This window comes from Cotesia typhae, unplaced genomic scaffold (assembly GCF_013202065.1).
Source record: "Cotesia typhae breed Kobodo isofemale line unplaced genomic scaffold, CoteBio_Ctyphae contig_48, whole genome shotgun sequence".
Taxonomy (NCBI): Eukaryota; Metazoa; Arthropoda; class Insecta; order Hymenoptera; family Braconidae; genus Cotesia; species Cotesia typhae.
This window is the reverse complement of record NW_027423756.1, coordinates 4,661,864-4,679,001: the sequence shown is the minus strand read 5'-3', so window position 1 is coordinate 4,679,001 and position 17,138 is coordinate 4,661,864. Positions and strand designations below refer to the sequence as shown.

The 17,138-nt window shown below is 35.7% G+C and overlaps 1 protein-coding gene across 2 annotated transcripts in view; it reads left to right on the top strand.

The window, feature by feature from the left end:
- The window catches only part of Dscam1 (Down syndrome cell adhesion molecule 1), an 80,185-nt gene that overhangs the window by 34,097 nt on the left and 28,950 nt on the right, over positions 1-17,138 (top strand). The window contains exons 7-10 of one of the 2 annotated variants that reach the window (XM_074246934.1): positions 7,071-7,194; positions 14,364-14,800; positions 15,518-15,774; positions 15,885-16,197. In XM_074246934.1, coding sequence (XP_074103035.1) covers positions 7,071-7,194; positions 14,364-14,800; positions 15,518-15,774; positions 15,885-16,197 — 1,131 coding nt within the window. Of the gene's footprint in view, positions 1-7,070; positions 7,195-9,325; positions 9,592-14,363; positions 14,801-15,517; positions 15,775-15,884; positions 16,198-17,138 lie in introns of those variants that run through there. The other variant, XM_074246935.1, reaches the window with a different exon arrangement.

Below are 17,138 nucleotides of genomic sequence, written 5' to 3'. Positions count from 1 at the left end.
ACGTTCCAATCGTAGGTTGAGCTTATTAGACGTTGAAAATGTAGGATCAACATATTGAACGTTAAAATTGTCGTTTGAACGTAATGGACGTTAAAAACGTATATGTTGAACGTATCCAACGTATTGTAAATGTGAAGAGAATCAATAATGGGTAAAAATAAGTAATATTAAAATTACTTAAATAAATACACATGCTTGAAATCTAAATAGATAAAAAAAAATTTTTTTTTTCAGCTCTGTTAGGGAGGTTTTACATTTTTAATTTAAATTTATCATTTTTTTTTACGGAATAGTTTCCAAAATTATGTAAAATTTTGTGAAATATCATTCATATGATTTTATACCAAAAATGGCCTCATAAATCTGTATATAAAATAATAACTTTTTACACAATTTTATAAAATTTTGTACCACTGGATTTTTAGAAAAAAAAAAAAAAATTAAAATTTTTAGCTTCCTGCTAATAAAATTAAAAATGTGTAGTTATTTGAGTAGTTTTAATGTGACTATTTTCACCCACTATTGGTTCTCTTCACATTTATAATACGTTGAGTACGTTTAACATACGTTTTTAATGTTCATTACGTTCAAATGACGATTTTAACGTTCAATACGTTGAATCTACGATTTAAATTTCGACTCGGGATGGTAGTAGAAATTTCACATTAAAAGAAGCACTTTGCAGGTGTACTCAAGGTGTACTAAATAAAAAACTAGTGTGTTGATAGTTTTGCAATAGATGAAGAGAATATTGGGTCTACTGAGTTATAGGACCGCTAACTTTTTTACATTGTTTAGAAATTAGGTTGAACTATTTTTTGTGAGAATATTTTAGCACAAATCTGTAGTCACACGCCCAAATTTCACATGATATTTAGGGTTTAAAAGTTGAAAAACTAAAAATTAAAGCAAAAAAATTACTGCAATGTTATTATTGTGATATCGTTTGGTGCTCGATACAGGGGTTCCCCATTCCGCTATAAAGCAACTACTTTAAATATTCTCTGTAAAAAATAAGTAAAGGACGTTAGAGAGGAATGAAATTCCTCGATGGTGCGTACAATTTAGAGCCAATTGGGAGTGCTAAGCCAAAGTTCCCGACGATTGATGACTCAAGAAGTTTTCGAACTACCATGGACGGTTCTGTAACGTTGTTATGCCCTGCGCAGGGATTCCCCGTTCCCATACACAAGTAAGTCTATAATATGACTTTCTTTTTTTTTTTTCTTCCCTTGTGAATTGCTTTTCAAATTTTAACACCCGAGCCAAACTATAGTTATTCTGTACTATAGTAAGTAAGACGAAAGTTGACATTTTGCTCATATCGAACAATGGTATGCACAATTGATGCAGTTTTAAGAAAAAGCATTAACAAATCAATTCTATTGATGGATATTTATAGAAAGATCAATCTTTGATGCAACAAAACTTTATCCAAGCGATTTGTTAAATTTTTTTTATTTGGTTGTTGCTTTATACTTTACACGACGAGACAACCTAGAATGAGTGGAGTGGGTACTATAAAAAATGAAGTGGATTGTGTAGATGAGGCGACGAGTCTTGGAAGCTATCACAAATATTTTTTCTTTGTTTTCTTTTAAAATAGAACCCGTCACCAGTACAAAGCCGAAATTCCCGATGACGGAGAATTCGCGTACCTACACGGTTCGCTCGAATGAACCCTTAACACTCTTTTGTCCAGCACAGGCATTTCCCGTTCCAGCGTTCAGGTATATAAATAGATATTTTATTTCTTATTTGCGTGTAAGAAAAAAAATAAAATAAAAATCATCATAAATTCAGGTCACGTATTAGTATACTTCGTATGAATGTCTTATCGTTGCTTCTTGCCTACTCTTGCTTCTTTTTATTAAAATACACACACACATATATATATATATATATATATATATATATATATATATATATATATATATATATATATATATATATATATATATAAAAAATGTATTTTATCCTCTTATAGTTAGAGCTATCTTTGTTGAATTTATTTCGTTTTTTTTTCTTTATCGCATCGTATTTCTCTGCTTGATTTTTTTAATTAATTATTCCGTGTAGAACCTGTCACCAGTGCGAGACCAAAATTTCCGATGACGGACACATCGCGCACATATACAGTTTATCTTGGCAAAACGCAGACACTTTTTTGTCCGGCTTAAGCCTTTCCCGTTCCAGCTTTCAGGTAGGATCATATTTATCATGTCAATATCACTCTTTTCTGAGTCCATTGATCATTCAATGATTCTATCATCTATTTATTCATTCTATGCAGAACCAGTTGCGAGTACTAAGCCAAAATTCACAATGACCGAAAAGCTGAGAGCTTACACCGTTAACTTCTATGAACCTCTTACACTATTTTGTCCAGCTCAAGCTTTTCCTGTTCCAGCTATCAGGTAAAGACTAAAAACAAAAATCTAAAGACTCCCCAGTAAGATAACTTGTTTGTTCTCTTTCTTCTTTGCATTTTGCATCATTGCAGAACCCGTAGGAAGTGCTCGACCGAAATTCCCAATGACTGACACAATGCGTGCATTTGGTATTCGTCAAGGTCACACACAGACTCTCTTCTGTCCCGCCCAGGCGTTTCCTGTTCCAGCATTTAGGTAGAAGTATCCAATCGATATTCACATGTTTTCTCTTCCATTCATTCTTTCTTTAATTACAATAAGAAAGAAGAGGAGAATAAAAATAAATAACGATCACATTGATGCTATTGCATGGAGCCCGATCCTAATAATACGTTGCGTGTTTTTGTTCTTCGACCTTCTATTCCTTTCACAACCACATGTGTATCCGTCGTTGTAGAGCCCATCGCAAGTGCCCGCCCGAAATTTCAAACGATGGTTGATTCACAAGCATTTCGAGTGACGCTCGGTGGCGCGATGACCCTTCTCTGTCCAGCTCAAGGATTTCCCGTTCCCTCATACAGGTAAATGGACTATTATTACTTTAAATTACGTTTGTTTGTTAATGAAACGTAGAGCCGGCATCAAGTACCAGGCCACAACTATCTGGTCCAAGTGATCTTCTGAGATTCTCAGGCTCGGTAGGAAAAAGCATTACTCTTCTTTGCCCTGCTCAAGGCTTTCCAGTACCCCTATATCGGTAGGTTACAATTACAATATTTGATTGAAGTGCAGAACGCTTTGAGGTACCCTTTTCCAGCATCGAACTCTTTATCACTCTTTGTAATTTTCTATTAAATTTCTCTTCAGAACCCGCTTCAAGCTCAAAACCCAAGTTTCCTTCAGTAAATGATATTGGTGTCCGGGTGAACAAGGACTCAAGTTTTACCATGCTTTGTCCTGCTCAAGCGTATCCTGTCGCTACATTTAGGTAGGTTGTTGTTTTGAAAAAGACGATGAAGCCCTGTCTTGGCATGGAATTAATGATATTATCCAATCACTTTTTTTTTTGTTATTTTAAATTCCGGGGTTGATTCTCGTAGAGCCGGTCGGTTTAGCCAGACCAAAGTTTTCGACAATAGACAAGAGTCGGACTTTCGACACATACAAGGGCCGTGGTGTGACTCTACAATGCCCTGCTCAGGCGTATCCTGTCCCTTTCTTTAAGTAAGTTTAAGTTAAACATCGTAACATCAGTTACTGATGTTTTGATTCTTTGCAAACACTTTAGTATTTTATGGTATGTCGATTTGATGTAGAACCCGTCGGCTTAGCGAGACCAAAATTTTCTTCAATACATAAAAGCCTGACTTTCGATACATATGAAGGCCGTGGTGTGATTATACAATGTCCTGCTCAGGCGTATCCTGTCCCTTTCTTCAAGGAAGTTGAAGTTAAACATCGTAACATCATTTGCTGATGTTTTGATTCTTTACAAATACTTTGATAATTTATGGTACATCAATTTGATGTAGAACCCGTTGGCTTAGCAAGGCCAAAATTTTCATCAATACTCAAAAGCCAGACTTTCGATACATACGAGGGCCGTGGTGTGACTGTGCAATGTCCTGCTCAGGCGTATCCTGTCCCTTTCTTCAAGTAAGTTGAAGTAAATCCTTAAATATCGTAGCATTAACTTCTGATATTTCTATGGTGAGCACTTTGCTATTTATTATATATCAATTCGATGCAGAACCTGTATCGAGTACAAAACCGAAACTAACTTCGTTGGATGTTAAATCAACTAACCCTAGCATCTACATGTATGCTTCGACAACTCTTTTATGTCCAGTTCAAGGGTTTCCCGTGCCAGCTTTCAGGTAACTTGGTCATTATTTAATTTAGTTTTAACTTCAATGAATGAATAAATCATGCTATTTTTTTGTTGATTATCGGGTAGAACCTATGGCAAGTACGAAACCAAAATTCTCAGGGGTTTCCGTGAGAACTCTCGAAGTGACTGTTCGTTCAAACGAGGAAATTGCTACGCTTAGTTGCCCTGCACAGGGATATCCCGTGCCCTCATTTAGGTATGCATCGGTTGGCTAGTCATTAAACTTTTATATCATCGTTAAACTCTTTACTTTTCCTAATCTAGAGTCTGTGACCAGCGCAAAGCCAAAGTTTCTCAATGCTGATATTAAGGTATTAATGCCGACGTCGATGTCTACTTCGGTATCTTTGACTTGTCCAGCTCAAGGGTTTCCGGTGCCGATTTCACGGTTCGTGACTATTCCAATATATCCTATAATAACCCTGTCCCACGAAAACTAGTCATGGTTAGTCTTTAAACTTGTTTCATCTTCGTGGTTATAGAACCCGTATCTAGCACGAAACCAAAGTTTACGAATGACGACATCAAGGTTGTAAAACCGACTACAAGATCTTCCGCGGTGGCGTTGACTTGCCCGGGTCAAGGATTCCCTGTTCCGATTACACGGTTGGTAATTAAGAAAAAAGTATAATTTAAATTAATATTTGGAAATGATAAATTCAGAGCCAAGTGCCAGCACTAAACCGAAGCTAACAGCAAATCGAAAAATTGAATTAGTGGAGGTTCGTTTAAATGGATCAGCTACGCTTATGTGCCCAGTGCAGGCATATCCAGTAGCACTATCGAGGTGAGGCTTTTCAGATTTATCGCCTTATGATCTCCCGGTATAAGTTTAGTAAAAGCGATTATACGGATTTCTGGGCACCCTGCCAAAGTATCCGAAATGGATAGCAAGAACAAAGACTGAGCGAAATGCTTTTAGACAAAAGAAAAGAGATAATGAAACTTGAATACTCCTATTCATACGTCGGTCATCCACTTGTTTGAAAAAAGTTACTCGTGAGGTTTTCAAGATGTGGGCTAGCAATCGTGTGGAAGGCTTTACCCGCTCAAGTATCCCTGTCCCCGTTTTTTTTATTCATGCCTACGGACCTTTTTTTCATGCATATATAATCATCGTCTGATCGATTATTTATTTAGAGCCAAGTACCAGCACACAGCCTAAGCTTCCAGCTAATCGTAAACTTGAATGGTGGGATGTTCGTTCAAGTGACACTGCAAGTTTAACCTGTCCTTTGCAGGGTTTCCCTGTGCCCATCTATAGGTAGGAAGTTATTGTTAATATAACCACTTAGTATCAATTTCAATATCAATATCAATGTTCATGAGTAGTATCGCTTTCTTTGTTACATTCATTCAGAGCCTGTGGGTCTTAAACCACCATCCTTCTCCAGTGATGATGAATCACGTACTTTTTCTAGACGAAAAGGAGCACATTTAGCTCTTATGTGCAATGCTCAGGGTAACCCAGCTCCATTAACAAGGTATTGTAGTTGAATTGTTTTGGTTGAATAGATATTTTTGTGGGTTATCCTGTCCCGGAAGTATTTTATGTACACAGTTAAAAATATTTTAGACTTGGTTTGATGTGAGATTCATTAAAATTGTAGGAAAATTTCATCAAGTATAGTGTTTGATTTGGATGGTATTAATTCGATTCGATGTTAACTAATATTCTGACGGAAATACATATTCTCCCTATTAATCAATACCAGTAGATATAGTTGTAGAAAATCGAACAGATGAAGACATTATTTAACATAGCCGGTTAAAGCCACATGAAGGTTTAATACGCCAAAAAAAATCTAAAAACTTTTTAAATTGATGTTATTGCATACATTCTTTTTCATTTCGATGCAAATTAAAATTTCAACGTAGATTTATACACTGAAAAAAAATGATCTTGAATCAATAGAAAAATTCTTGAACCTAGAAAATAATTTTGAAAAGTTTTATTGACTTGAATCAAGACGAAAAATTTTTAAATTAAGTAAAATTTATTTAAACCAAGAAAAATTTCTTAGTTTAAGAATTTTTCAAGTCAAATCAAGATAATGAAATTCTTCAAAATTGTTTACTTGATTCAAGTAAATTTTTTTTTCTGTGTATTCTCATTTGATGATATAAATTATTGAATTAATACTATTCAAATTTAACATAATACTTGATGTAACTTTCATGCGCTTGAAAAAATTTTTACAGTATATCTCATCTATTAAATATCATCGATATTTTTTGATTTTCAATTTAGAGCCAGTTGGGTTAAAGGCGCCGAAATTCGTAACCGAAAATTCTCTTAGTGCTTGGACAAAACGTGCCAAATCACAGATAGCATTAGAGTGTTACGCTCAAGGAAGCCCCGTGCCGACAGCGAGGTAACACGTTCGCTATTACCTAAAAATGTTTATAAAATAAATAATGCAAAAACATTATGTTCGACGAGTAGAAGTAGGTGTGAAAGTTCATGTCCGGCAATGTTGTGGGAAGCCCTGTCTCTTGTGGTTAATGAATATTCCATTGTTTTATCGATTATTCCCTTTTTTTCTGTCGTCGAAATAGAACCTGTTGGCTTGAAAGCTCCGAAATTCTCGAGTGATAGTTCATCAAGTACTTATACAAAACGTCAGAACATTGACATTGCTCTTCAGTGTAACTCTCAAGGTAGCCCGGCTCCTATCTCAAGGTAAATAAAATATTCGAAAGTTACTTTCGGTATTGCAGAAATAAAAGCACTGTTGTTTAAATAAATACCCTGTCCCGGTACCGTTTTTTTGAATTGACTTCTTGAGTTTTCAATGTCTATTTAGAGCCTGTCGGACTGAAAGCTCCCAAATTTTCGAGTGATCTTTCATTCAGTGGTTACGCAAGACGTAAGGGGGTCGATATTGATCTTCAATGCAATGCTCAAGGGAGTCCGGCTCCAATATCGAGGTAAATAAGTTCAAAAATTGAGTTTTGATATGTGAATATACATATTACCATTAGAATGTATACCCTGTCCTGGTTGTATTTTTTTTTTGAACGAGTTTTAGAGTTTTTATTGTTTGTACAGAACCGGTTGGACTTAAAGCTCCCAAATTTTCAAGTGATAGCTCATTCAGTGGTTATGCAAGACGTCAGGGTACTATAATTGCTCTTCAATGCAATGCTCAAGGCAGCCCTTCTCCTGTTTCAAGGTAACTCATTGACGGTGCCCTTCATTAGTCAGAGTAATTAATGATTCCGCATGGAATATCAGATGTGATAAACTATAATTGTCCGTGTATTCAGTAGGGATTTCCCATTTGACTACTCCTCTCTCAAGTGTATCTAGTCATACCATTAAGGTGTATAAATAACAGTCAAAAAATTATTTTTTAATAACCGAGAAGTTTTAAAGAAAAAAATCAAAATAATAATCCTGTTATGGAAGCCCGTACTATTGATATTTCCAGGTCACGAAATTTTTCATTTTACCTTGAATAGCATAGGAAGAAACTTTTTTTAATTTTAAAATTTTATACCTTGTTACATATGTTCTTGTTAGAACTGAACGCCATAAAAAAAGTCTATGATTTTTCAATAAATTGACTTTTTCGAAAGTTCTTCAAGATTAAAATTGGACGCATTTGAAGATTTCAAAATTTCTTTTATTTAACGTGAAATTATTATTATTTAAATAAATTTAATCATTTTTCGAAAAAAAAATTTGTTGTACCTTGAGTATAATTAAGAATTGAATTGAAAATAAAAAATTTCAATTCGTGACTTCAAAATATCGTTATTCAGGGTTCAAATTTCAATAGTGTCTTTATTTTAACATTTCCTAACAAAAATTCAAAATCATTTGAAAAGAAAATGTGTCGACTTTTTAATACACTTGAATGAGCATCAATAATATTAATTTCCTTAAGTATCATTGGACCTTAGAGTGGCAAAATGAATGAAAAAACTTTCCAGAGCCGGTGGGTGCAAAGTCACCAGCCTTGTCGTCTGATGACCTAAGTCGCACTATAGGGAGATTAAAAGGCCAAGACACTGCGTTGGTTTGTGCTGCCCAGGGGAGCCCTGTACCCGTTACTAGGTAAATAGGACACTAATTACACATTTAATACATATCGTCACTTAATTTAACGTTCAGAGCCCGTTGGAAGTAAAGCTCCTACCTTCTCTGGCGATTTAAAGATTAATCTGTTGAATCGTGAGAAGAACGAAGCTCTTAGTATTTCCTGCAATGCTCAGGGACATCCAGCTCCGATAACTAGGTACGCTAATTATTAATAAGATTGAGTTACAAAGAGGGGTAAAGATAGATCAAGCGGTTAATAAATTATTAGAGTGTAGGGGGCCGCATGTGACCTTGTTCGACGTCGAGAGGGAAGTGATGATTCTCAAATGCCTTTTCTATTCTATATTTAATCTAGACCCTGTGGGCAGCAAAGCCCCCACGTTTCTCGGAGATGTCAAGTCATTTTTCTTCTTACGGCACCAAGGTTCTAATATTGGTATCTTGTGTAATCCGCAGGGGCATCCGATTCCAAAGATCAGGTAGAAAATAACTTTGTTTTTAGTAATTAAGCAAAACATTATCAATTCACTTCAATACCGTAGAGCCTGTGGGTAGTAAAGCTCCAACGATAACCGGAACGTTGAAAGGTGGATGGATGAATCAACATTCAAGCTCTAGCATAGTTATAACGTGTCCGGCGCAGGGATATCCCGTTCCAGCTTTCCGGTACAAATCATTTTTATAGCAAACTTTATGCTGCACGTGCATTTCTTCATTGCTGTTTAAATATTTAACCGCGACTGTAAATCGACGTATGGTCCGATTTTTTAGAACCTGTTGGAACTAAAGCACCAGCGTTTACGGGAATCGTTAAGGGTTGGTGGATACAAGAAAGAGAAAAATCGAGCATCGTGATGACATGTCCAGCCCAGGGTTATCCTCTTCCCAGCTTTAAGTAATTATTTTTATTTATCTTCATTATTTTGATGCTTAATCCATCCGTGGACAGAGCCAGTAGGAACTAAAGCACCAACATTTACCGGTGAAATGAAGGGATGGATGGTTGAAAAACTCAAAGACTCAATAATTGTCATGAGTTGCCCTGCTCAAGCGTACCCTGTACCGGCATTCCGGTAAATGTAATTTTTATTGATGATTAACTGTAAGGGTCCGCTCGGATGTTATGCCGCTAAGTTATTACTTTTGATAGAGCCTGTTGGTAGCAAAGCTCCAGCATTTACGGGAGACATAAAAGCTTCAGGGTGGTTGGTAAATAAGCACTTAAATTCTACATTAGCGATGCCATGTCCAGCACAGGGTTATCCGGTTCCCGCATTCAGGTAATTAATCCTTTCTATTCTCAAAAGTCTGTCCTAATTTTTGTATTAGAGCCCGTTGGTAGCAAAGCGCCAGCTTTTATTGGAGAGTTAAGAGGAGGGTGGAAAACTAAAAGTGCAAATACAAGTGTCGTGATGTCGTGTCCAGCTCAGGGTTACCCAGTCCCAAGTTTTCGGTACATATATTTTCTCTTATCTACATTAATATTGTGATTCTCCGCGAAAATTAGAACCTGTTGGAAGCAAAGCTCCTTCGATTCAAGGCGAAGAGGGCAGCTCGATGAAGCGACGCGGTGGTACTGATATTGTGATCCCATGCTATGGACAAGGCTACCCAGTCCCAAATTTCCGGTACATATACGTATTTTATTGAATTGCGTTTGTTTACACTGATTTCATTGTTCGCGATTGTTAGAGCCTGTTGGAAGCAAAGCTCCTTCAATCCAAGGCGAAGAACGGAGCTATATGAAGCGACGTGGTGGCACCAATATCGTGATACCATGTCATGGTCAAGGTTACCCTGTTCCTGCTTTCAGGTAAATCACGTTACTAACTCGCTTCATAAATTCATTAGATCCGGCCGGTCGCGTTTCGCCGAAATTTCCCAAGTCGGCTAAAACAGATTCGTTCGAGGTATTGGGTGGCATTGAAACGAGTCTTCTATGTGATGCCCAAGCATTTCCCAAACCAGCGTTCAGGTTAGTTAGTTATTCTACAATATTGATGGGTAGTAAACATTGAAGTTTCTTAACAGAACCTGTGGGAACTAAAGCACCCTCAATTCTTGGAGAAAAAGGCAGTTTGATGGAAAGGAAAATTGATAGCAATATAGTCATATTGTGTCAAGCACAAGCTTACCCTGTTCCAACATTCAGGTAAAACAGATTTGAAGAAATTGAATTCTTAGTATTGTTTTATGTCGAACGATGTAGCACGACTCATAATGTGAAGCAATCGAAAAAGTTTCACGGTTTAAAAATTTTTTCTGCTCTTCTAGTTGACTATTTTCGTCATCATAGTCTAGGCGGTTAATGGAACTGAAACAATTTGTATACTATCGAACAGATAATTTAATCTCAATTCATTTTTTAATTTTTAAAATTGATTTAGTATAGAAAGAGTATAAATACATCAAAATAAATCAACAAATTTTTCTTAAAAATTAATGAAAAAGAGTATGTCTAGATTTGTTTTATCTATAAAGGATTTGATATTTTAAATATCTATGAGAATATAAATGTTAGTCTTTCATATATCTATTTATGTTGGTAAATTTTTTACTTATACACTTACATATAATTCTAGCTGATGTTCAGTTTATTAAGTGAAAGAAACACCGAGAAATATTCGAAATAAAAATTATGTAAATAATCGACAGTGAATTTTCTACTTTTCACTTTGCTTTATAAATCAGCAATACAACATATTCTTTATTAAAAATTTAATAAGCATCATGAGTCATATACTTTTAGATTTCCCAAACTTTTCTCTTTTACTATGTAATTATGAAATTGATTCAATGTAATTACATTCGAAGTATTAGATTTAAATTATTTCTGATGAGCTTAACGCAAAATTCCCATGATTAGATCCCGCTGGAAGAGTCGCACCAAAGTTTCCTAAGTCAGCAAAGATAAATTCATTCGAAGTTTTAACCAACATTGAAATTAGTCTTCTGTGTGATGCTCAAGCGTTCCCTGCTCCTATATTTAGGTTTGTTAATTATAACTTTCTACGAGGATATTATACCTTTATCTTCTTAATATTTTTGTTCATGGGCATGTTATACAGAACCGGTTAATGGCGCAAAGCCACGAGTTGCATCAACCGCCAAATACGATGTCCTTGGAAAGTCCCTCGGTGCGACGGTGACGATGTCGTGTCAGGCGCAGGGGCACCCTTTACCGAACTTTAGGTATAGCTTTTATTACTGATTTATATTGTTAGTTATACCATAACTTTTTGTACATTAATTGTATAAATATAGGAAGTTTAAACGAATTTTAATCATCAATACAAACTACTTCTTAGAACCGGTCAATGGCGCGGCTCCTCGAGTAGCTGCTACAGCTAAGATAACAGTTCTGACGTCATCCGCAAACTCCTCGATTACTATGCTTTGTCAAGCTCAAGCGAATCCTCTTCCGATATTCAGGTATGTCTGCAATGGCATAATTCGAGATGTATAGTTCGATATATAGTTGCCTTTGACGAATTCTGGCGTGCCCTTTCCCGGTATTAAGAGCGCTTTGATGTGAAAATTGTGCAAAAGCTGTTTATTGATAGAAGTATTATTGTAGAACCAGTCGGCAGTGGTCCTCCCCGTCTGCCACCAAGATCAAAGTTTGACGAACTGTTGAAGCATCAGGGAACGATTCTAACATTACTTTGTGAGGCTCAAGGAAGTCCAACACCTTTCTATAGGTGAGCCTTCATAATGTAGTTCTAAAGATTCCAATCCGTTGATAAATATTGTCGCCTACGCAAAGTTTACTCTTTTCCGCGTGCAATGACCGATTATTAAAACCTCAGCTTCTGTATGGATTTTGTACATAATATCGTCACAGTATACTTACATGTTTTTGACCTTTACATCATTTGCACATTCTCAATTTATATTCCACTAGCTGTTGCCCGCCCGCTCCGCTGGGCACTTTATAGAATTGTAGTTTTAGATCTAGACTTGCAATTCAATTGGAGTATTATTTTGACTTGCACAGGTTCCACATTCCATCGAATCGAAAGTAGAATTTATTGAAATCCGTATTGAGATGATCTCTACATGACAAATAAAAGATCATTACCAAATTTGCAGCTTTTTGAAGCTATATTTTAAAAATTAAAATTTTTTATTGTTAACACCCACCCCAGCGATCTTTATTGAAGGTGATTCGGTGTAAAATCCGTTTTTAGATCATTTTTGTATCACGTGTAGACGACTTCGATTAAATTTGGAGTCTATAGGAGCTATAGCTTGGAAATTAAAAATTTTCATTGTTAATATCTACCCCCTCAACCCTCTGGGGATGAGATATCGTAAAATTCATTGATAGATTATCTCTACATCTCTTATAGAAGATTCCTACCAAATTTGAAGTTGATAGGAGCTATAGTTTGAAAACGGGAATTTTTCATTGTTAACGCCCCCGCAACCCCCCTTGTGGGTGGAATGTCGTAAAATCCGTTCTGAGCTGACCTCTACTCGGCGAAAGGAATATTTCTGCTAAATTTCAAGTCTCTAGGTCTTATAGTTCTAGAGATATCGTAATGAGTGACTATATCTACAGAAATTGACATCTCCTATCCACTCTTCAAAAATTCCCACTACCAGTTTACAAATGATCTCTATTAGTTCATTGATAGAATTTTTTTAAACATTCCTGATAAATCTGATAACAAGGATGGTTCAAGTTTCGAGTACCACAAATATTCCAACTAACATGTTTGATTGAGTCATCCCCTGTGCTATCATTCAGGTGTTTATTGATTTTACTTTCAAAGTATCGTATCGTTAAATACAGCTTCTTGTGATATTTAATGAATATTAAATATTATCGACAATTGCATTCTCAACCATATGTCACATTATCCCTTGCTCGAAAACTTACAGAGCCAAGCAGTAATGTAGCCCCCAGAATAGCAGGGGAGCGATATGAGGGTGGTAAACTCGTCGACGTTCCGAGATCTGGTATTGTGGCGTTAAATTGTGCAGTTCAGGGGTCTCCTGTTCCAGTCATAAGGTATATTTATTAGACTATTTCATCGAATTACGCAGCAGAATTCCCATTAGCTCCCCTTCTTACAGAGGGAAATGTCGATATTGCACCTCGTACTACAGGGAAAAAGTTTGAGGGAGGGGAAATTATTCAGACGTCTGAGGGACAGAATGTGGCTCTTGGTCATTCGCTTCAGTCACACCCCCCTCCAATTACTAGGTAGTTTAATGTTCTGAAATATTTCTCTTTTTCACATTCTGATGCTATAGATTTTTTTCAAATCAATTTTCCTTAGAATTGCACGCTTTTTTTTTTTCTCAATTTGTATGATTAGATGTTGTTTTGCATGCTTATTACCTAGTATTTTGACGGTTCAGGACAACGTAGGGACTAAACGATGTCTTCTGGTAAGGTATGGTAGTATTTTATAAGTTTTTTTTATTCAATCTAATTATAAGTTCATCAATGGAGAGCTAAAAAGCAGGATGTGTAAGTAGTCAGCGTTAAATAACACAATAGATTTAAAATTAATTATAAAGTTAGGGCTCGAGAAGTGAACGAGTGAATGATAATAAAGGATTAAAGAGTTTGAAAATTAAAAAAGGCGAGAAGTGGGTGCTCTCGTGAAGTAATCGGTAAACGAGTTTTGACCCTTTTACTTTCAGAACCATCGGGTCAAACTGCACCAAAGAGTACCGGGGATGGTTTGAATAAGAATGACGGTGTTAAAGGAGAGCCATTGGCGCTTGCGTGCGCGGCTCAAGGATTCCCTGCACCGATTTCTAGGTACACGCGCATGTTATCGCGTGTCACAGATTTTCTGATATTCTCTCTTTATTAACACACTCTTACATTTACTTGCCGTATTTGCTTTACTCATCTTTATCTATAAAATACAGTTCGAGAGTCTTTAGCCGTAGTTCAAACTTATGTCATTAAACGGTTGAGGTCGTGTGTAGAAATGATTTAAATAAATGATCGAATTGCTCAAGGGAACTATTTATCGCGAAAATACATTTTATATTTTAATTTCATGGCTTGAAATTTTTTTTGTTGCAGATGGTACAAGTTTATCGAAGGTACGACACGCAGACAGCCAGTTCAGCTGAATGAAAGAGTTCGTCAGGTCAGCGGAACTTTGATTATCCGAGAAGCACGTGTTGAAGACTCTGGAAAGTACCTTTGTATTGTGAACAATTCAGTTGGAGGCGAAAGCGTTGAGACTGTTCTCACTGTCACGGCACCATTAGCAGCTGAAATTGAACCCAGGGTTCAGACTGTCGATTTTGGAAGACCAGCTACTTTTACTTGCAACGTCCGAGGAAATCCTATTAAGACTATTTCGTGGATGAAGGATGGCAAGGCTCTTGGGCATGAAGATCCCGTTCTCAGAATTGAAAGTGTCAAGAAAGAAGATAAGGGAATGTATCAATGTTTTGTGAGGAATGATCAAGAAAGCGCTCAAGCGACGGCTGAGTTGAAGCTTGGAGGACGATGTAAGTAATTAAATAGAAGCCATGAAAATTATTTGTACTGCTTCAAAAATTTTTTATTGTTTTTTAAATTCTTGGATTCAGATCTATGTATGTCCGGTCAGTAAAAATTAGCACTTTATTCAAAAGTACATTATGTTTGACCGATGAAATTAAGTCTTCATGAAAGAATAATTTTTGATAATTTATAATAAATTTTTTTTTTTACAGTTTGTGTTAATGTTTTAAGCAGAAATTTCTTCTTTCTCTCAAGAAAACGAAACTTCTACTTCGATGAATTTATTTTTTTAGGATAATAGATAAAGTAGAAGAAATACGTCAATGTTTTGATTTCATTTCGGGAGAAATTTTCTTTTTAAATTCACTGCTATATTCATTAGAAAAATTACCGCATTTGTTGATAACTGAAATAGATTTCGAAGTTCTTTCTCCAAATTTTATTGCAATCTTATATGAAATTTTACTGTAGTAATCATAAAGTTTACCGAACAAACCATAAAATTAATTGACTTTTTTTTAATTTCGATTAAAATTTTCAAGAGTTATAATAAACTGATTAAAAAGTTAATATCTCGAATAAAGAATTAAATATTCTGAATCAAAAGTGAAATTTCAAACAAACTATTTTTTCAATATCGAATAATTTTTTGATTTGTCATATCTTCAAGAGAACAGAAAGTTTCTCAATAAATTCACACAATCGAATATATCTGGTTACAGTTGAACCACCCCAAATAAAGCAGGCTTTCCAAGAAGAAACTCTCCAACCGGGACCAAGCATGTTCCTCAAGTGTGTAGCCAGCGGTAATCCAACTCCTGAAATAACTTGGGAACTCGACGGCAAGCGCTTATCAAACACGGAAAGACTCCAGGTTGGACAGTACGTCAAGGTCAACGGTGATGTCGTATCGCATTTGAACATCTCAAGCATTCACACGAATGATGGTGGACTCTACAAGTGTATTGCAGCTTCAAAGGTGATTTATATCTATCGTTAATTACTTCATTCTCAATCTCTCATCGATCGTTATCATATTTTGTTGTTATATCATCAATAAAATATTTAATGTACCGGTAAATACTTTAGGTCGGATCAGCGGAGCATTCAGCACGTCTCAATGTTTACGGTTTGCCTTTCATCCGACACATGGACAAAAAAGCCATCGTCGCTGGAGAAACTCTTCGAGTAACTTGTCCAGTCGCCGGTTACCCAATTGACAGCATTGTATGGGAACGAGACACTCGTGTTTTGCCGATCAACAGGAAACAGAAAGTTTTTCCAAATGGAACGCTTATCATCGAAAACGTAGAGAGACACAGTGATCAAGCAACTTACACATGTGTGGCACGCAATGCTCAAGGATACAGCGCAAGAGGAACTCTTGAAGTTCAAGTTATGGGTAGGTGCAATTTTTAATTTCAAATTTTATAAATATTTATCAAAAATTATGATTCAATTAAAAAATTTAGGTATAAATAATTCAGATTTTCCAAACATGATCAGAGTAAATTATTTATTAATTCATAAATCAATATTATTATTGAATAATAAAAATTGTATGTAAATTTAATGTTTTGTTAACTACTGTGGCAAATTGCAACGGCAATAATTGAATCATTTTTTAATGAACTGCGATACATTAATAATTAATTAGATTATTTATGCAAGCTATTCATTAATCACTCGACAAATAGATGACAAGAAAGACCGGGTAATGACATTAAAATACAAGAGTTTGACGTTGGTTCTCGAGTGTACCACTCGTAGCTTCAGGCCATATGGCAGGCGGCACCGTATACTATGTTCACCAACTGAATAATAAAATCTCTGCGGAATCCCCTAGAATACATGTAAACTATCTAAGCCTCTGTCTTTTTTTTCATTCTTTATTTTTGTAAAATATTATAATTCTAAGGAAAATGACAGAATTATTTATGCAGTTTTTTGCAAATGTTATTTTTCTTGTCATCTATTTAAATTTATTTTATTTATTAAATTAATAACTTTTCAGCTCTTGATCCGAATTTTTATAAACTGCAATTTTATTGATTAATTTTAAAATGTATAATAATATATTTTTACAGCGGCGAAATAAAATTTATTAAAAAATTGCTTATTTTCGAAGCGAATATATGTCGATGGGTTAAATTTAAAATGTGGATCGGTTGAATGGTACATCGGGCAAGCGGCAGGTGGGTACGTATCCTTGGTAACACCTGCCGTGATTTGAGAAGCTGCTTTCCTTCCTTCGAATTCCGTCCATATACCTGCGGACAGCTGTACTATATAGATTCTACCGGACAAAAAGAAAACAATTTGTGAGTGCCACAAGCGTCGAAT